Source organism: Perna viridis, chromosome 2 (assembly GCF_037379345.1).
Source record: "Perna viridis isolate PV_CMFRI_1.1 ecotype Kerala chromosome 2, ASM3737934v1, whole genome shotgun sequence".
NCBI lineage: Eukaryota > Metazoa > Mollusca > Bivalvia > Mytilida > Mytilidae > Perna > Perna viridis.
The window spans coordinates 41,068,207-41,089,591 of record NC_142446.1 but is presented as its reverse complement, the minus strand read 5'-3'; the positions used below and the strand labels follow the sequence as shown (position 1 = coordinate 41,089,591).

At 34.7% G+C, this 21,385-nt stretch overlaps 2 protein-coding genes across 2 annotated transcripts; one reads left to right on the top strand and one right to left on the bottom strand.

Annotated features, from left to right (window-relative positions):
- Positions 1 to 3,054: 3,054 nt before the first annotated feature.
- LOC148625079 (fatty acyl-CoA hydrolase precursor, medium chain-like) lies at positions 3,055 to 16,292 on the top strand. Its single transcript, XM_088568364.1, has 3 exons — positions 3,055 to 3,155; positions 11,738 to 13,308; positions 13,716 to 16,292. The coding sequence occupies exons 2-3, from the start codon at positions 11,759 to 11,761 to the stop codon at positions 13,903 to 13,905; spliced, it is 1,740 nt and encodes a 579-aa protein (XP_088424490.1). The 5' UTR covers positions 3,055 to 3,155; positions 11,738 to 11,758; the 3' UTR covers positions 13,906 to 16,292.
- Positions 16,293 to 17,083: 791 nt separating this feature from the next.
- On the bottom strand, positions 17,084 to 20,736 carry LOC148625078 (calmodulin-like). Its single transcript, XM_088568366.1, has 5 exons — positions 20,553 to 20,736; positions 19,900 to 19,930; positions 19,558 to 19,701; positions 18,974 to 19,219; positions 17,084 to 17,266 (listed from the first exon to the last, which is right to left on the bottom strand). Exons 1-5 carry the CDS (start codon positions 20,553 to 20,555, stop codon positions 17,238 to 17,240), a joined length of 453 nt encoding a protein of 150 aa, XP_088424492.1. The 5' UTR covers positions 20,556 to 20,736; the 3' UTR covers positions 17,084 to 17,237.
- Between the last annotated feature and the right edge of the window lie 649 nt (positions 20,737 to 21,385).

Genomic DNA, 21,385 nt, shown 5'->3' with positions numbered 1-21,385 from the left:
GGTTTACTCTCACTATCAAATATGCCACCCACTAGGTTATACATACTTGTGGGCTGCATGTTTGATAGTGGGAGCAAGCTCCTGTGCTTTAACTATGATGTCGAGTGACTGCACCAAGTGCCATGCAACTCCTGACCATACAGCTAAACTGTAAACTCTTGAACTATAGTTATAAGTGAGCACAAAAGGGGAAATAGGGGCACCTAAATGTCTCAAAGTTTTTAAATGCTTATTTGAAATATGTTTAGTATATGTAAATACATGACTATATATAAGTTTTAAATTATGAAATACCTTCATGGTCAAATATTTGCTTTCATCGACAATTTTGCCTCTTTATCTTTCGAGACTTAGAATTATTATTTATGTAAATATTAAAAGATATAACTATTTGTCGCAAAATATGCTAACATTTAATAAATTTAAACACCGTCTTATATCATAATGACATTTTGTAGATATTAATGCATAAAAGATGAACAGACAAAACCCCAAAAAGGTTTCTGAGCAAATTAAATAAAACATAGCATTACCTTCGATGCACAAATTGGCGCATAAATGATTTGACAGAATAGCGTATGTTAGTTTTAAAAAATGACAAAAACTTATCATTCTTTCGACAGTCAAAACATATATTCGTAACAGGAGTCCTTACAGCATGACAATCTAATTAAAATTTGAAAATTATGTTAAATATCCTTAAAATGCAGGATCAATTTTAATCAGGCTTAAACATTAAATGCTTTTCAAGACTTCGTATTGAATTTTAAATACTACAATGGGTAACGCTATAAAATACTTTTTTTTCTAATCTTAACAGTGTAAACATCTAAGCACGTTTTAGTTCTAGTTACCAGCTAAATCCTTTCTTTTGAGGTCTATAAATAATAGCTTCGTAATGCACCAAATATTTAAATTCTGTTTCACTCAAATGAATTGAATTCTAAAATCAAATAGGTTGCATTTGATGGTAGTAAATGGATAATATATACAGTATATACTTATACACAGGACTAATGACGTCTGTTGATGCACCCCCCCCCCTTTTCTTGGTATTGGCAACATTGCTGAAGGTTTTCCAACGCTATAAACTTGGGGGGGGGCATTTTGACTCAATTTTAGGGGCTTTATTTGGAATAGTGACAGGGAGTCGTGGTGTATAGCATTAAAGAGGAGACCCGTACGCATCATTCTCTATATTAAACCTCAAAACAATGTTTTTGTCTTGGGTTATCTCAGATTTTACTTCTTGATTAATTTTTGATAGCTGAGTTTCGTTTATTTAGGCAATCATCTAGGCTTGAAATAAAAGAAAACATCATGTTTATTCCTATTGCCGTTCAAATCATATTAATACATAAATTACAAGACAATCATAAATAATATAAGCATATCATAAATATCATAAATTCAACAAGACATACAAAAGATAAATATATTTGTTTGGCAAAAAAAGTCAACAAAGCCTACAAGGTCACCCAAACAAATGATAAAATTGATACAGTGAAGATAATGTAAACGTATCAACGATGTTAGAACTGTCAAATTTGCTAGCTGGTCGAGTGGTCTAGGACGCTGGACTTTGTGCAGGTGGCGTTGCCATAGTTGTCACAGCGGTACGAGTCCGAGTACCGCGAGGGGAACGACGAAAAATTTGCTTCGCAAATTTGACAGTTCTAACATCGTTGCGAATTTTTCAGACCCTTCTCTAAGTTTACATTATCTTCCCTGTATCAATTTGATCCGATGGAGCAGTGTAGCGAATAGAGTCGTCACATATATATATTCTCTCTTTTCTCTACTCTTTAACCTACATTATTCCTAACTATATCAAAAGATTAGAAGAACCAAAGGCCACAAAATTCATTCGTGGTGAAAAAAGAACACGAGTAGTTAACAGAAAAGCAGCATCAAATTCTGGATGTCAGTTCCTTAAAGGAGAAAAAAGAATATAAGACCATCTTTAAGTGGATATAATTAGGAATCAGGAGAGTTCTTGTATAAAAAAAACTTCTATAAAGATTACAGTATTATAATAGTATATACTATACAGTAACTGCAGCCTGTCCAGTAATGTGAGGGTTTCTTCGATCGTCGTTCATTGAAGACCCATGGGTGACCTTTAGCTGACATTTCATCCTAGTGAGATTGTTGTCTCTAACATAATCACATTCTCGTTATATGTCTCATAGTACGTAAATATTTTATTGACCTTTTATCAACTATATGCTTGTGGTCTATTAATCTAGGCAAAAAAGAAGAAGAAATAATCTCAGTAGTAATCCTATGCTTTAAAGTATAAACAAGAGAATTTGGCGAAAACTAATGGTTTTGGAGATGTATCCGATAAACTACTGTGTGACCCCCATGTTCTATTTTTAGTAGAGGCCGTCATGTTTTTCGACGAATAAAAAATACCCACATCAGTTCTATGCAGGATACCCAAAGGAACATTCATACCAAGTCGGGTTCCAGTTGGTCAAATAGTGTCAGAGGAGAGGAGTCTTGAAAAATTGTTAACGACGACGGGCGACGACGACGGACGCCAAGTGATGGCAATAGCTCAACTGGCCTTCGGCCAGATGAACTAATTAAATGACATGATAGTATTCACTGTCTCTACATGAATAATAACAATACCTATAAAACCCAGAAGATATCACACCGGTCAGCTTGCTAATAGTAGTAACAAAGAAGGCTTGGGTCGTACACCCATCAATTATGAAAATATTTTGGAACAGACTCTGAAGTAGAAGTTTTTCCTTAATCAATGATAGAAATTAGAACATTATAGACATATATATATATATACATGTATATATATGAAAAGTAATCCTCAACTAAATTAAATATTCGGAGAAGCCCCTTATGTAGCAAATCCCATCATCGAAAGTCAAATTAGCACCACCCCCTCTAAAGCCGCGAGACGAATAATCTAGCCCTATATCTTGTATCAAATTTTGCACACGTATGTTAAAAATTTTCAACCGTGTTTGAAAGATGAACACTTTACAAATATTGATTAAGTAGTCGAAATAAACATTTAGATTGTGAATCCCGGGTCGTGTACACATAAATTTGAAATCACAATGTCCTAGATATCGACCTCTTTAGCACACTTGCCATTGAATCGTTAGATCTTTTCATTTCTACAAGTAAGTTTTTTTATTTTTAATTTGTAACGCCTTTATTTTAAAAGTTCCATTTACTTTATTATTAGCATCCTGCAAGGAGAATGGTTAGAGTGTCAAAGTTTTTGCCTAAGCAAACCGTAAGCGCTTAGATCGGTGTATGGTTACAAAACGGTTAATGAATATGCATGCATAAATAATTCCTTTCTGATTCGCATATGCCTTTTTCATGCATTATGATTGGTTGTTCTCCTATTACGACCTCAGCGATGACAGTTTTATCAAAAGTATAGGATACCTTTCAAGCCAATATAACAATAGCATAAATGTGATGAATTTATTTGACAAAAATCCAAGACGGGAAAGGAGTCGTGGCCATCGCCACTATACGTCTCCTAAGTTACTTGACGTCTCCATAGATGTTCCTCTTCCCTTTCATAAAAAATCCTCTTTGACTTCATCATATTAGAACCAAACTCTATCCTATACCACTCACTCTACTACGCTCCTTTTACAAAACAAGTCTTGACACTCCTGTTTCTGACCCTACCTCATCATTATACAGACTTCTTGTCATCATTTTGGATATTGGTTTTCACAGACTCTTTAAACCAGTTTGTGTGAAAAGTCAAGATGAAGAAAAACAATCATTTCTTCAAATACCGTTTGTAAACAAAGGTATAGCTGCACTTAATTTGGCTAACATCCTCCATCACAAAAACGTTACCAACAAAATTCCCCAATATTTCAAAGACAAATCCATACCAATTATTTCATATTCCTATACTTCACCTATTGCATCCAAAATTTTCAATTATAAAAGGCTATTGCAGAACCTCGAGATTGAGGACTTCCTTTAAGGCTAAACCACCTGACTGTTCTTACAAAAACTCTCCATTCAAATATGATCCTTCCGGTCACGTCTTTACGGGAGATTTGTCCATCACAGAAAACGAATCTCTGCCCAATATCCTTTCTAAAAGTCCCAAGTACGGTGAACCACGCTCCATAAGTTGGAATTATAACTTTAAAGTTATTATGGAAGCCGCGGAGGAATATGCAAGAAAATGGTTGAAACGAGATCAAGAAGACATTGATTCTCTGTCTGAGTGGTTTAAGGCCGTGAGGTCTTTAATTTTGAAACGAACGAAAGTTTTAAGTAGGTCAATGAGTGCCAATGCTACATCAGTTTTCAAAAAGCCCGATGTAGAAAAAAATATTGTCTACTATTCATGACAAATATGTTGTCGTACGAGCTTTACAAAGCCCAAAACAACATTGTTTTTGTCTGCAAAACGTTTTACATCCACTGTTTATTATCAGAGGTAGACGTAGAAAATACTAGCAGTGACAAGACCTATATGGCTACCACACTCTCCAAAGAAGAGATTGTGGAAAACCATAAATCTGTGCTATACTCTTTTGGTGTCTCTACCAAGGACGATGATTATGATTTACCGTCTATGTACTGGATTCCTAAACCCGATAAGAATCCATGCAACAACGTTACATAGCTGGATCCGCAAAATGTACCACCAAACATCTTTCAAAACTTTTGACTTCTATACTCACAGCTGTCAAAGAGGGTCTGCAGCCCTACCACAACACTTGTTACTCCCGTAGTATTAATTCAATATGGATCCTGAAAAATTCGAAAGATCTTTTGGAGACAATCAGTTCAAGACTATTATCAGAATATAATAGCATTAAAATCCATGATTTTTCAAAACTGTATACTTCTATTCCCTATAATCAGTTAAAGTCCCTACTTAAAAACATTATACATCGTTGTTTTTCCAATAAAGATGGTGCACCTAGATACATATATATAGTTCTTGGTAGAGATTCCTCATACTTTGTAAGACATAATACCAAATAATCTTCCAAATATACAGAAGAAGATATTTACAAAATGCTCGAATTTTTAACCTACATCACATTTGTCCAGTGTGGTAGACGCGTTTTCCAACTAACAGTCGGCATTCCAATGGGAACAAATTGTGCTCCTCTACTTGCTGACCTATTCCTTCACTCTTATGAGGCTGGCTTTATAGCTGATCTGATCCGAAGAAAGAATATCGTTTAGCTAGATCCTTTAATCTCAGTTTCCGCTATATCGATGACATATTATCTTTACACAATCCTAATTTTGGGGATTTGATACATTGCATCTACCCCAAAGAACTTGAGATAAAGAATACGACAGACACTGTGAAGTCAGCCTCATATCTTTACCTACACATAGAAATCGGTGGTAAAGGAAAACTATTGACCAAAATGTCATGGAAAATATGACATCCAAAACATAAATATTTCAAAAACAATAATAAACAACACATTAACACGAACCTTACCCTATATTTGGTACAAGGATACTGATTGTCTTAAAGGTAAACCTTCACGTGAACAAACGAATCCGTAAAAAAAAATAACTACTTATAACATATGATCGTCAGTTCAAAATTACCGATAATTAAAGTTTAGATGAACAAATCGATATTCATGTCATTGACTAAACTAGCTTAACTTGTAAATATAAACAATGAATCATTGCTTAATATTTGTACGAATATGATAAGTGAAATAATAAAATGTTACCCTAATAGCATTTAATCTCATTCACACTTACTTATGTACGCACACTTTCATAAATCAATAAAATGTGAAATAAATTAATAAAGAAACAGAAATATTATTAACTAACCTCAGTAAGTATGTACAAGCATTCCAGTTACGAATGAAACCAAATCAATATGTGTATTTTTTCCAAATAACTAAGACAACAAAAGAGCGTCTTCTCCTACACATAAACTAAGAATCGAATACCCGGGAAAATTTAGAATAGTAAACCAAGAACCAATAAAAATACAAGAGAACTGACCATATGTGACAGAGATAGCCTATCAATAAGAAATGAAATGAATAAATGATAGATTACCCAAATACTCGGAAAAGAAAAAGATAGTGAACTCAACTTAATTAATTTTCTCTGAAATAAATATAAATAATTCATAAACTGACCCTATCACAGTTAAAACACAGGGACTACATAGGCCATATACATTTTCAGGGTCCCGATATCTATATATAGCCATTGCCATTTGTTTAATCTGGTTCCTGGTAATCAGTTGTTTTGATTAATCATTGAGGTCATCATGGTTACGAAAGAGCAATCATATCATCGGAACCAAGATTCTAGCTGAAATTCCCCGATTTTAGAGCATATCGCATTCGTGCCATTTCGAATGTTGAAAGTAAGCTAAAATCAGTGACAGAGAATCTTTGACGATGTGACTTTGATTACTAAACTTGATGCCCTTGTGGCATGAAAAATTACTTCGAATTTGGTTTTACAAGATTTATTATAAATATGCTTTAGTGTTTATTGACAATGATAAAGATGGCAATTTGTTGGTTGAAATGTATCTTTTTTTCACGCAGTGGACATTGGAACGCTGTTCTTTTATTTCTAATTAGAAAATTAGTTTTTAATATAAAAATGATGCTTTTGTCCGCTTTAGCATGCCAGGTCTGTATGGAAGGTCATTGAAATCATCTTTTTTTATTAGTTTATCTACCTTAGACGTATTACACATTCGATTCAATAATGTGTTTAATAAATCCCTGAAACTTTGCTAAATGTTTCTTAATACAGTAATCTACACATAGGCGTAGCCCATTATATATTTTGCAGAGCACATTAGTGTAAACATACATTTAAAGGACAATTCTATATCTTTACCGTGGCATATGTTTGTTTTGAGGTGCACATATTCTGTAAATATCTAGTGCAGGACAAGCGGGCAATAACAGAATTTAATGAAAACTTCAATATTTTACGAGTATTAATGTTGGTTGAATATTTAGCTAGACGACAGCATTAACTTTTATAATTATTCAAAATTTGAAGAAATGACAATTATTTTATGCAAATCAATGTCCACTTTCCCTGAATAATACATTTAGGACCAGGGATATCTGAATTTCAGTGTTTAAAGGAGAAGACTGTGTTATTGTGCAAGTCATAAATATCGATACTAATCTATTAAATGTTCATGAAAATTAAATTGAAACAAAATCATTTCCATTTCTTAACTAATTAATCGCGATTAATTATTAGGGAATTTGAATTTCCCGCGCCTATGAGCGCCACCATGATCGGTTGAGCTGTGACGTCACGGAGTCGGTTTGTAAAGTGAAAGTAAATAGATTATTTATTACGATGTCCGAAGAAAGTGCAAATTTGGGACTTTCCCCCTATAATTTCAATCCAAAATAAACAGAGGAAGAGACTGAGGCACAACGTGTAAGCAAATGTCAGACAACAGTGACGAACAACGGGATTTGCAGCCAGAAGACTAGTATGTCTGAGGAAAACCTAAAGGCTACTTCCGAAGATTGTTTGTTTGTTTGTTTGTTGGGGTTTAACGTCCGAGCAGCAATATTTCAGCTATATTCAGACGATGAACATGATATAGATGATAAAATGAACAAGAATGTTCGTGTTGGCGGTAAAAAAAACATTTTGAATATTTCTCTTTTATCATTCGTTCAATCCTAAGCGTGACAAGACAGCATGTTTTGGTTATTAGATAAACAGCGTCATAGAAATATTTACGGAATATTCTTTGTTTGATGGATTAAAACAATTAAACAAGGAATGTCCTAGATACAAAAAATATATTGACTTTAGTAGAACCATAACGACTTGATTAAGGTAAGAAGCATAACTCTTCTTCTTGCATTCTTTCCGTTTTCCGTATTCCGTTTCCGTTTCGCCTTTTAGTAATTCCCATTTCCAGGGAAATTAATATTGCGGGTACGAGTTAATATAGATCCCTTTTCCGACGCAGTCGATATAGTTACGTATTTTGCCCTTTGACCTTAAAGACGCTCTTCTATGGAAACGCAAGTCACCTAATCGCAATTCTGTTTCCCGATTGGCCAAATACTGATAACTAAGGAGCGTTCGAAAAAAACTGTATCTAAAATTGAAATTGCGTGTCATGTGTTATTTCCTGAATAAAATGTAGAAAAGAAAAACGAACAAAATTTTACTGCGTTGGCTATCTTTTTAAGACGCTAATAGTGTTAGCAACTTCTTGGACTCGTAATTTCTGTATTTAATATTCGCATATGATTTGCATGATTCATGTGTAGTCATACACCACATAATCCAGCAGATCTTCGCCGTGTTCACCGCATAGAGTTGTAGTTCCCGATTCATACGAGATAAAAATGTACCTCTTAAATATTATCCACGTGTGTTCTACGTGTGTTTCTAGCTTGTATGAGAACGGGAAGTTAACATGAAATGATCAGTAAGCTTTGGACATTACCCGGTTTCCGATTAAGGCACTGAGGCTAGTTACAAGAGTAATCAAGGGAACTAAGGTTATAGCGGTAACCAAAAGAATGTAATCCAAGGACAAAGACCAGACATGGAAAACAGACATACACAACAAAGAACATAAAGTAACTAAAATCATACATACAGAGTAACAAAAGCAAATGAGCAACTCGGACTCCACTAAAAACTGGGAGCATGGACCAGGTGCACCGGTAGGGTAAGCGTCCTCTGCTTTTCTAGAAACACCCACCGAGTTGCTCATAAAAAGTCAAGTCCGAGGTAGACGAAAGAGGGAAGGAAAACTATGACACGTTGAATTAATCAGTTTTCATGGTTCAGATGGATACATCGTAGCGATCCAAGACTATATAGGTCATATACATTAACACGCTCCGATATTTATGAATACCATTGCCAGCTGCTAAATCTGGTTCATAAACAGGTTTCTGGTCAATATCATTAGAGACCCAAAGATCGCTACAACGTACCTTTTTAAAATATATCATACACATGTCTATGTGTTTTTTTGTTTTTGTTTGTTTTTTTGCTTTAGTTGTATTAAAACAGGAAATTTACATTAAAAGATAAAACGATCATTTAGCATTGTATTTATGTAATATTATCCAGTTTCCGATTCCAACACAGGCGTCCGTTGTACAATTAATTATATAAAGGTCATATATATTATCAGTACACCGATGTCTATATATAGCCATTGCGGTCATAACGGTTACGAAAGAGTACGGCAATAATATCAAGGGAATCAAGATTTCAGCGGAAGTTGCCCGATTTTAGAGCATATCGCATTTGTACCATTTTGGATGTTTAAAGTATGGCAAAGTCAGTGACAGTGAATATTTGACGATTAACGACTTTGAAGACTTCTATCTGATTTAAAGGCAGTACTTGTTTTTAGTGTGTTTCTTCCTGATTTTTTTGCTGTCCTATACTTTATTGCTGAGTATTTGCTGCAGAAATGTAGGACAAGGATAAAATTTACAAGGGATTTTTTTACCCTGTAATTTTATGTGGAAGTTGTGATTTAGTCCTGTGGAAGAAGGTCAAAATTTAGGATATTTGGCAGTGGTCACTTTTCATGTCTACGGGGTCTCCGAAGCATTGGTACTAAAAATAAAAAAAATTATGGTGAATTTTCTGGCACTCTTGTAGAAATCTGTTTTAATACATGTTTTCATATTGGTGAAGTTTTATTGAGATTGAAGCGGTGGAATTTTTTATATGTTAAAATGCGTCTGTTGAAATGCACTATGAAATTAATTGTGTTCTCGAACCTGCGGTAGATAATTTTAATCATATTATTGTGAATGCTGCAAATAGGTCAGTCGAGTTTAACCCTGTTATGGGGATTACTACAAATATTTCAAGGAAAACAATAAACAAAGAAAACTAAGAAAAGATACATGTAATCAGTTATCTGATGCTGAGGAGAGAAGCTATTACGGTAGGGGACTGAAACGTTCCTGATACCATTCTTCATTTAAATTACACATGTTTACCATTACATATATTACATCTGTCTATGTATAAATGCTTAGCTATATTTAAACAATATATCCACCATATTTCAACTTTTAATTTTAAGTTTTACAAAATTTGACCGGGGTAACTTGGTGGGCGAAACAGTGCGCCTTAATGTTACTGTATAGTGCACCCTTAGATGAATTGTTCAACCTTGTATTCAACTCCTACTAGTATAAATCCAAATTAATGGTCAACTTCATATTATATATTACAACTTTATAAGTCAGAGGACTGCAAATTTCCATCAGATTAAAGAGGCATTGCAATTAAAACTCATTGGAGAAACTTTTAACCTAGTCCTCAATCACAAACTTGATAAATTTCTTGAATTAAATAAAACAATCCACCCTTGTTAAATTGGTTTTACAAAGACGTCAAGAACTACATATCACATGTTTGTTTTACGAACAATTATAGACAGTAAACCTAATACCATTGACAAGACACTCTATGCTTGCTTTGTAGATTTCCAGAAAGCATTTGACTCCGTAATCCACTCTAGAATTAAATACTTATTACTTGAAAACAATATCGGAGGTAAATTTTATGATATAATAAAACACATGTTTGAACAAAATGAAGTTTACATTAAAGTGGATATTAACATTACCCCACCTTCAGCTCACTCCTTGGGATTAGACAAGGTGATGTCTTAAACCTTAATTTATTCAAACTGTTCATAAATTACCAGTCCTACCAGATATTTTTTTACCAGCGAGATAGACGATGTTCATCTCAAAATATTTCATAGTAGAAATATCTTATGGCTATTTAATAATGAGAATATAAATGCCCTAAAACATTTGGCTGTTATATAAATAATGCAACGGAGATTAAAATGTGTAATGTCTTGACCCAAATGGATGTATCACACAATAAAGATCTTATTAATATTATCATTCAAGGTTCTACTCATAAGACTTGTGTGTAAATCAGTTTCGATTTAAACATGTTTAAATAACAAATTCTTATACATTTAGGGGACGACCATTTGATTCGGAAGGTGACAGAATAGCATTTGTCTACACGGGTAGATAATTTATATTCATTATACTGTTCAGTAGACTCTGGAGATTTTTTTTCAGGTAGTGGAGACCGGAATTATTATTTCCATTTTTTATGCCATGATATTTATAGCCCAACCCCCTCAGAATCTTATGGTCGTCCACATACAGACATTTCATGACAAAAACAACGTCATACTCCCGTCATTATTATAGACAATAGCTATTTCATGTTTGGAACTTGACTTCCACATGCAAAACATATACCGAGGAGGAGAACATAACAAATACTTGTTGACTTTGGTCGTGGTTTAGATAGGACTTGCAGTTGTCACGCGTTTTAAAATCTTGAAAATTATGGACAAAAACGATGACGTATTTCATTTAAAGCACTACCAACTATAAACGTTTAAATAGTGACTTGAAACAATCATTTAGTTATTGTATTCAAATGATAGATTGTATCTACAACAACGGTCATGGTAATTCTAAGTCAGTGGTAGATTCAGAGGAGGGAGGCGCAGGCCATCTCTTTTATGCCTGAAATCATGATTTTCCTTAATCTTGCCCTAATTTACCTATATTAACCCCTCTCCTTAATCAGAAATCTTCGATCCGGCCCTATAATACTCCTTCAAGCTACCAAACATTTGAAAATGTATTTAATTTGTATAATGTAACTATTGATTAAATGCATTTTCTTTTGTTAGACAATAGACAGAAAGTGGACGATGAACAAAATGAGGCACTTCTTGCTTCTTATGATCGCAGTGACACAGAAAGTTCGCGCAGATCCCCCAACAGTTAACACGCCATTGGGGCATATAAGAGGGGTCGAAGAAAAATGCAAACAAACAAGTGAAACCGTCTTTAAATTTAAAGGAATACCATATGGGAAGCCTCCAGTTGGAGATTTACGTTTCCGTAACCCAGTACCTGTTGATAAATGGACAGGAACATTAGATGCAACATCTTATGGAGCAGGATGTCCACAACACATTCCAGAAACATTCAAAGACTTTGCTCCCGACAACATGTCTGAAGATTGTCTATTCCTTAATGTTTATGTCCCAAATTTCTTGGACGTGAGTAGGAAGTTACCTGTTATGGTCTGGATACACGGAGGAGCACTAATGGTCGGATACTCAAACCAGTATGATGGTGGGTGGATAGCGACATCTGCTGACGTAATTGTTGTCGCCATTAATTATCGTCTGGACGCTTTAGGCTTTTTGGCGCTAGACCATCCAGCAGCTTTGGGTAATTACGGTTTGTGGGACCAAAAGCTTGCTTTACAATGGGTACATGATAATATCGAATCATTTGGAGGTGATTCAAATACTGTCACCATTTTTGGCGAATCTGCAGGTGGATGGAGCGTAAATTTTATGACACTCATACCATCAAATGGAGGTTTGTTCCAAAGAGCAATTGCACAAAGTGGAACTATAAATCAGATTAATTTAGCTCCAAAACAGTCGAAACTAACAAATGAACGTTTAATAAACTTTGCAGCGAAGACTCAGTGTCCACTTAATAACATGTACAAGTTCGTCGATTGTCTTCGCGGTATGGATTACACTCAATTACTAGATAATACGTTTGGCACAGATTCAAAACCAGCGGATTCGTTTGAGGTCATTTTTCTACCTCATTCTCCAGTCGTTGATGGGTTACTTTTTGAAACAGATCCTCTTATTGATTTGGAAAACAGTGTATCAGAAGTTTCAAAATTCTTTCATTCCATCGATTTTATAACAGGCTATACTTCAAATGAACTTATAACGGCTGCCGTTGGTATTCCGCACCAAACCCAGAAGTTCTTTGCTTTTAATGCGACAGAATCTCTTCCTGCCAACTTCCTCTGTGAAGGTGTTGTCAAACCGATTGTAAAAAGATACTACAACAATGACTTTGACCTAAAAGAAAAGCTTTGCGACTTTTACACAACCGACAGTTCACAGGACGAGCAAAGTATGAAAACGTTGACATTCATGAATGACGTGCTAATGGTTTCTTCTACGCATGCGATGTTAGAGAAGCACATATCAACTAGAAGCCGTACATATCAGTACATGTTTTCAATTGAGAACGAAATTGGACTTTTTGGTGCTAGACCGAAATACGCAAAGGGATGCGCACACGCGGAGGAATTGCAATATATGTTTGAGGCAGAAGTCATGCTTCCTTCTATGAACAAAAGCTCAGCTCAGTTCACAGAAGAAGAGAAGAGATTATCAGCTAACCTGATAAAATATTTCACATCGTTTGCAAAATCAGGGTAGGTAATTACAATATGTTTGTCATTCACCTCGGTGAATGACTATATACTAGTAGATGGATATGAGTTTCTGTTATCGTGACAAGCCGAGGTAAGCTATCGCGATATTCCACGACACATACGGCGAAAAGTCGAGATATTTTTCTCGCTATTGTGACTTTTTCCTTGCACTGCCTGCTTCTGCCATCGCCATATCGACGGATAGGAACTTGTGTAAGTTACTTATAGTAGGATTATAATCTTCAACTTTACTTGAACATGGTATGCCGCATCAAATAAAAAATTTGATTATGACAGACACCAGATTCATGTGCTTATTGATTTTGTTGTAGTATACCGGTTTAGTATAGAATATAAAAAATTGATTGTACTGTCGTTTAACAAACTGTTCACATTCATTTTTGTAGTATTCCAGATGCTGGTGACGGACCCGTACAGTGGAAGCAATATGACCATGAAGAAAAACACTACCTCGACTTTGATGTCGAGATTACCCTAAAACAGAATGCAAACAGAGAGTCGGTTGATTTTTGGCTGCACCAAATGCCAGCTCTTGATACTACGGCCAACCGATATAAGACCCATGATGAACTATAGTTATGACTGAGGCAACGTGGGAAATAGGGGCATTTATATGTCTCTTTAAGTTTTAATATGCTAATTTGAAATGAGCTTAGTAGATGTAAAAATATAAGTTTAATATGTGGAAGGCATTAGTCTTCTGGCGAACGAAGCATTTCGGTTCCCTCTTAAATAGAGCGGATTCATGTCATATACCATCTTTGTTAAATTTTGCCAATTTTTTAATTTTTTACCGGTCAAACAGTTTCGGGGTCGGCAAAGAATGCCTTTTTTTTTTTTTTTTTTGAAATGTACGAGCAAAAAACTATTTTTAAAAATAGTTTTTTTTTATTTAAAAAAAATCTATTTAGTACAGCTTTCATTTTAAAACTGGACTTTCTGTTCTAAATGACGTCACCCATAGTGTGCAGGAGTATGACATTTTAGAACAGCTTATCTTTTTTTTTGTCACGACCCAGGACTGTTTCTGTCATGATTTGTCAAGGAATAGGACTAAGTGTGTCACGAGACAAGATGTGTGTGACAAGATGGCGTACTAGTACTTTTACGCAAGGTAGGTGTCTTGTATATCTTTCTGGTAGGACCTTATGCATACCTACAACTGCTTTAAAATGGTAACGCACAAACAGGAATGATATTCTATCTTCTTAATAAAATTTGTATACGGACGAAAATGCCTTTGATCTCAATAGAACATAGACTGAATCTTGTTCATTTGTAAAAAAAAGAAAAAAACGAAATCAAGCGAAGCGTCGAACCTTCTCTTCATCATTTAATCATAAAACCGCCTGTATTTTGGTATGAAATCGTTCCCTTTGGTAATTTTATTTAGACAAAAAATCGTTCCTGGATGAAAAATTGAATAGCTAACTAAATATAACTCAAGAATTAGGGTATAAAATAGCCCAGGAATCAATCATTCAGTGACCTTGAGCGCTTTCATTCGAAATGTTTCCGGTTAAGATTAACAAGTACTATCTTTAAAAAAGATAGCCGACGCAGTAAAATTTAGTTCTTATAATTTTTAACATTTTATTCAAGAAAATAACACATGGCACTCAATATACAGTTCAAGTTTTTCGAACGCCACTAAGTTATCAGTATTTGGCCAGTCGGGAAACAGAATTGCGATCAGGTGACTTGTGTTTCCATAGAAGAGCGTCTTTAAGGTCAAAGGGTAAAAGGCGAAACTATACCGACTCCCTCAGAAAAATGAGATACACGGGAGCTGTTCGAAGCTTGTATAAGTGTAGATATTGGTTCGTACCCAGTGGTTCATCTGAAGTACGGGAAACGAACCGGAAGTAGATATAAAGAAAGTTGGTTCGTACCGGTTAAACAAACATGATTTTGGTAGTATAATACAGTTAGGTCATTTTTGAAAATTTGGTCTCATTTTGTTGAAATAAAGCTATTATTTTGAGGCAGTCCGCACAGAAATTTCTAGTGATTTGTCATAAAAAATGCATATTTTTGAAATTCTTGGTGTATGGAAGTTCAAGACATTTATAAGTAATTTAATGATTATTGTTATAAAATCCAGTAGCCATGGTAATATACTGAACAAAATATTACTGAGTTTAAGTACAAATCAAGGGTGCCTTTCCAAAACTGAAAGCCCCGTGCAGGGCCGGGCGTAAAAAAAATAGGCCTGCAGCAGCGCTAAGCTTGTCGTAAAAGGCGACTAAATGGTCCTCAGAACCCTAGCCGGGGGCTAGGGGGCTCTGCCTGCAGAGCAAATGGGTTGTGTGTCCCAGGTGGTGTAATGGGGTACCCCTGGTGTGTTACATGCTGGGGTTGTCAGGCTATAATACGGAAGACCTTTCCTCAAACCATAGTGGTGCACTGTGTTGGGAAAGATGCCACGTTCCTCGCACGTTATAAAGACCCTACTGTGATATTCTCCCGGAGTAGGAACCATAGGGCTCCGCCACAGGAGGCTAAATTGCCTGGCCTTACCCACCTTTCACTATTTCCAGTGGCAATCAAAATTTGTCGACCCCATTGTCCTTGTGTCCCATCCCATTTTTCATTTCATCATCATTTCATGTTCATTTTATCATCCACTTCATGTTCATCGTCTGAATATAGCTGAAATATTGCTGCTCGGGCGTTAAACCCCAACAATCAATCAATCAATCAACCAAAACTAACAGCCAAATACTATATTTAATCAAATATCAGGCGCTTAGACACTACCACAGGATGAAAGCATGCATGGAGTAGGTGAGTTCGTGCGACATACCATCTGATGCTGAGGAGAGATCCTTGTACGGCAGGGGACTGAAACATTCCGGATACTATTCTTCATTAAAATTACACCTGTTTACCATTACATATATTACATCTGTCGATGTATAAATGCTTAACTACATTTAAACAATAAATCCACCAAATTTCAACTTTTAATTTTCAGTTTGACGGGGATAACTTGGTCTGCGAAACAGTGTGCCGTAATGTAACTGTATAGTGCACCCCTATAGATGTTGGTCATTTATCTTCAGTGGCATTACATTATCGTTTAATGTGCACATGTTGCCCATTTGTGAAGAGTGTACATTAATGTAATGAATAGGAAAACACAAGAACCATGATTCGAACGAAGAAAAACACTAGAAAAAAGAAAATATACAACAACGAAAATGAAAAAAAAAAACAACAAAATAACACGTACAAAGGAAGTAAATGAGCAACACGGACTCCTGTCCACTGAAAACTGTGAGCATAGACCCGGTATACCAGTAGGGTAAGCGTCATCTGCTTTGTTTTTCTAGACGCGTCCATCCAGTTCCACAGTATAAAAAGCCAGATTTTACGTCGGATCAAAATAAATATGACTTGATCACTAGTTTTTTGTTTTTCGAGTTGTAGATATCGGTTCTAGCAATGATGTCTGTGTTGTTTTAACCGGAGGAGAGGGCAGGATCTGCAAACAGTCGTACGTTGCGACTACATGTACATGTAGCATCGCAAAGTCATTACTTACGGTCAGGACTCTATCATTTTTAAAATTATAATTCTATATTATATATAATTGTATTTGGCACGTGTATTGTTGATTTGCGAGCTTTAGTACGTAAACTCCAGTCTTACAAATAATTTTAAGTTATACTCGTGTACTCGTACAGTCATTGAATGGTATGTGTGACTACTTAGAACGTTTTCCCTAAAATAAAATCACATTTTACCCCCATTAAATACGTGTAATATAATTATCGGTCATGAGTATTTAGATGATAGAACATGTGACAAAAGTTAATGCATAGTGTTGAATGTACATGTTACTTCTGTCTTTCATATGTAAATAAGAACAAATATCACATTCTCAGCTAGAGTTGTTATTGCAATCACTTAGAAACCATCATGGTGACAAATTCTGGAAAAAAAACACACAAGTAATTTATGACTACAGAAAAAAGAAGAATATATAAACCAAATACACAAAAAAATAATCAAAGAACAAACAGCTGGGTATGAACTCTTTCTCATCATTCGGTGCCCAAAGTTTTTAACTCTAAAAACGAAAGACAACATGTCAATAAAAATCAAATAGGAGGTTACTTCTTAATAGGATAAAAATAATTAGGTACCAGTCTTTCTAAAAATCGGGCAGAAGGTGATTCATGCATGTCAGAAACCAACCAAATTCAGTTTTATTTCTTGTTCAGAAACAGTTACTGATCACATAACCTTAGTTTTAGTTTTTCATTAGGTTATTGTGCTTTTGATATAAAAATTATATAGAATTGACATGAAGTTGGCACTTTGCAAGAGTTATCGTTCTTGACTTGGTTTCATTTAGTTGGTTTTAGTGGGAGATAAATGTATGATTTTCTAAATTAAGAAATGATTATCGTTATCTAAAAGAGTAATCAAGGGAACCAAGGTTATAGCGGTAATCAAAAGAATGTAATCCAGGGACAAAGACCAGACATGGAAAACAGACATACACAATAAAGAACATAAAGTAACTGAAATCATAAATACAAAGTAACAAAAGTAAATGAGGAACTCGGACTCCACTAAAAACTGGGAGCATGGACCAGGTGCACCGGTAGGTTAAGCGTCCTCTGCTTTTCTAGAAACACCCGCCGAGTTGCTCATAAAAAGTCAATTCCGGGGTAGACAAACGAGGAAAGGAAAACTATGACCCGTTGAATAAATCAGTTTTCATGGTGCTGATGGATACACCATAACGATCCACGAGTTCATGATGACGACCATAAAACTTCTGTAGCGATGACTTCAATCTTGTAGCAACATTATAAATTATAGCATATGTAGACTGAAAAAGCAACGTTTATTTGGTGGATTTTTCTACACCATGAATCACTTTACCACTGGCAGTGTCTGAATTTTATGTGGACTGGTACTTAAAAAGACAAACATTATAAGATAGGCGGACGTAGATGCATATTTCTTCAAACGTAATGACAAGACAAAACAAAGATTTTCCCTTAATAATCTATCTGGCGTAAAAATTTCACACAATTTTGAGTGTAATTCCGATTTTTTAGTGCGTTTTTCCATTTCACTGTACAATTTAACAATTGCAATAGAAATTTTTGAGCGCGGAGTAAGCAGTTTGAATGTGTAATTATTCCCATACTTTTGACGAAAACTACGTGCTATTGACCTTTACTTTTAACTGTACCACGGCCTTACAACTCACCACGTCTAAGAATATTCAATAATATCTATTTTATTGTGCTGAAGAATAGTAATCTCACTTTTTTAGTAAATGAAATTACAAACATTAATATCTCTATCAATACTTAAACTATTTCTTATTATTTTCGCCGTAATTCATCTGAAGTGTTTTAAATTATTTTATGGTTTTATTGAAATAAGTTAATTTTTTTTCAGAAGTAGGCTTTACAACAAGCGTAAAATGTTGATTTTCAATAGGTGACGTATAGGTTCATTGGATCTGATGTTGACTCTGTGATACATATTAAAAGCACATGTCACCATGATAAATAATTCACTTACTAACTTACTTACTACTTAACTTTGTGTATTTAATTTAATTTCATTTGGTCTGTTGATTAGAAAAAAAAAAGAGTCAAAACTGAGAATTTACCTTCATAATTAACTTGTCCATCGCCATCCATATCTGCCTCACGTATCATCTCGTCGACTTCTTCGTCTGTCAGTTTTTCTCCTAGATTTGTCATCACGTGTCGTAACTCTGCTGCACTGATGAAACCGTTTCCGTCTTTATCAAAAACTCTAAAGGCCTCTCGAAGTTCTTCTTCAGATTCCCCTCCATCTTTAATCTTCTTCGCCATCATGGTTAAAAATTCGGGAAATTCAATGGTTCCATTGCCTATTTATTTTGCATAAAGGTTTATTAAAAGTATGACAAATAACAACATAAGGGATAGTCTAATGCAATAATTTTTTTTCTTTTTTCGTTAAATTTTTATCCACTCAAAACATACAAAGTATTTCGATTTTTTATGTTAAAACTAATAACTACGTACATCATGAGAAATAGCAGGGAAAAGGATGAAAAGAACAAACAAATTTATTTGATCCTAAGCTTCTGTTTTACCCTATATATGTTCATTCTCAAACATAGAAAAGAAAGAAGGTTATTCGACTGGGTATAAAACAATTGATTCAATGGTTAATTTATCAGAAAAATATAATTTTATTTCTTACCATCGGAATCAACTTCATTGACCATATCTTGTAATTCAGCCTCGGTTGGGTTTTGACCTAATGACCTCATTACAGTGCCCAGTTCCTTGCAAGAAATAGTTCCATCCCCGTCTTTATCGAAGAGGCTAAAAGCTTCTTTAAATTCTAAAGATAAATATACGAAGTTGTAACCTGTTCAACCTCAATACCCATTGTACCCGCATAGTCTAACTATAACTAAAATTCAAATAAAACAATTTATGGTTGACAAAAACTTAAACGTCAATATGACATAGTCATAGTTCCGGAAAAAGTAATACCACTTTTTTTTTCTTCAAAAAACGTATTGTCAGTGATATTTACCTGCTATTTGTTCTTCCGTCAAAGTTTCTGCCTAAAAGAAAACAAGAATGTGTGAAAGTGAAGAAGGAGAGAAATAAGCCAATAATGATAATGGGGGAGAATAATGGGATGGGAGTATTGGAGATAGAAAGAAATCTTTAATTATGACCAAAGAGCAAAGGGAAACCAAGGAAACCAGGATTCGAACTTGGAATAATAATCAAAATGAACGTAATTTAGGGATAACTGCTATACAAAGAAAGTAGAGAGAACAAAGAACATAAAATAACAAAAAAAAATAATAAAACGTACAAAGAAACAAAGGCAAATGAACAACTCTGACTCCCACAGAAAGTGGGAGCATGAACCATGTTCACCGGTAGGATGAGCTTCTAATGCTTTTCTAGAAACATCAACCGAATTGCTCATTAAATGTCACGTCCGGGGTAGACGAAAGAGGAAACTATGACTCGATGAACAAATCAAACGGATACACCATGACGATCTATGTGCTCATGATGACAACCATAACACTTTCGTAGTGATGTCTTTAATCTTATAACAAAATAACACTGTTTCAGAATGCTTCTTTGTTTTTGTTCGTGGTTTTACTGTTCCCTTCTTAAAAAAAAACTAAATTAAATTTTCTGACATATTTCCATAAGCTGACTTACCATTTTTATATTGTATTCCGATTCGTGGATATATTTCGTATAATTAAAGCATCTGACTAAACTTGTTATAAGGCGTTACTGTTTTATTCTAAAAATCAGATATACGTTGTGCTATTCAGAATCACTGAATGCTTTAAATGATAAAATATAGGGTGTCGTCTTTCACAAAATTACAGACATAGCCGCAATGCGACATGATCGAAAGATACATTTGACAAAAAAGTCACACCACACATGAATGAGTCAGTTAAAGTACAACCTGTGGGAAAAGCTAACATTAATTGAAATAAGTAATCAGTTATTCCATTAAACAAACACATCATAATTTTGAATAAAACACATAATTAGTTTTTTTCATTTTTGTTTACTTAATTTGTAGAAGTTTGATTTATATGTTTTTCATAAGCCCAATGTGTTTGAAGCCGTTGTAAGCTTTTCGACGCATAGTATACATAGCTGGTTAAAACTCCTTCTTTATATATATGCACATTGTTTCAATAAAACTTAAAGTACTAATCAGTTTTAATTATGTTGATCAAACACAGTTTAAAAGGAACTGGTTTATTGTTCAGAAATGCTGCAATGCGACGAAATTAGCCCAATGAGAAAAATACACATATATTAGTATTCTACACGCTGAAATTTTTAATCGCAATTTGGTCGGAAGACTTAAGGACAAATGCCATAATCAACTGCGTTTCGACGACACATAGCAATAAGGAAACTTGATGGGAAGAAGCTTCTACAAAACTTGTGAATTGCAATTCCAAAATAATTGGAATTCACATGCCACCATGGAGTAGGTGTGTGTATCAAACCTGCTGACAAAGTCA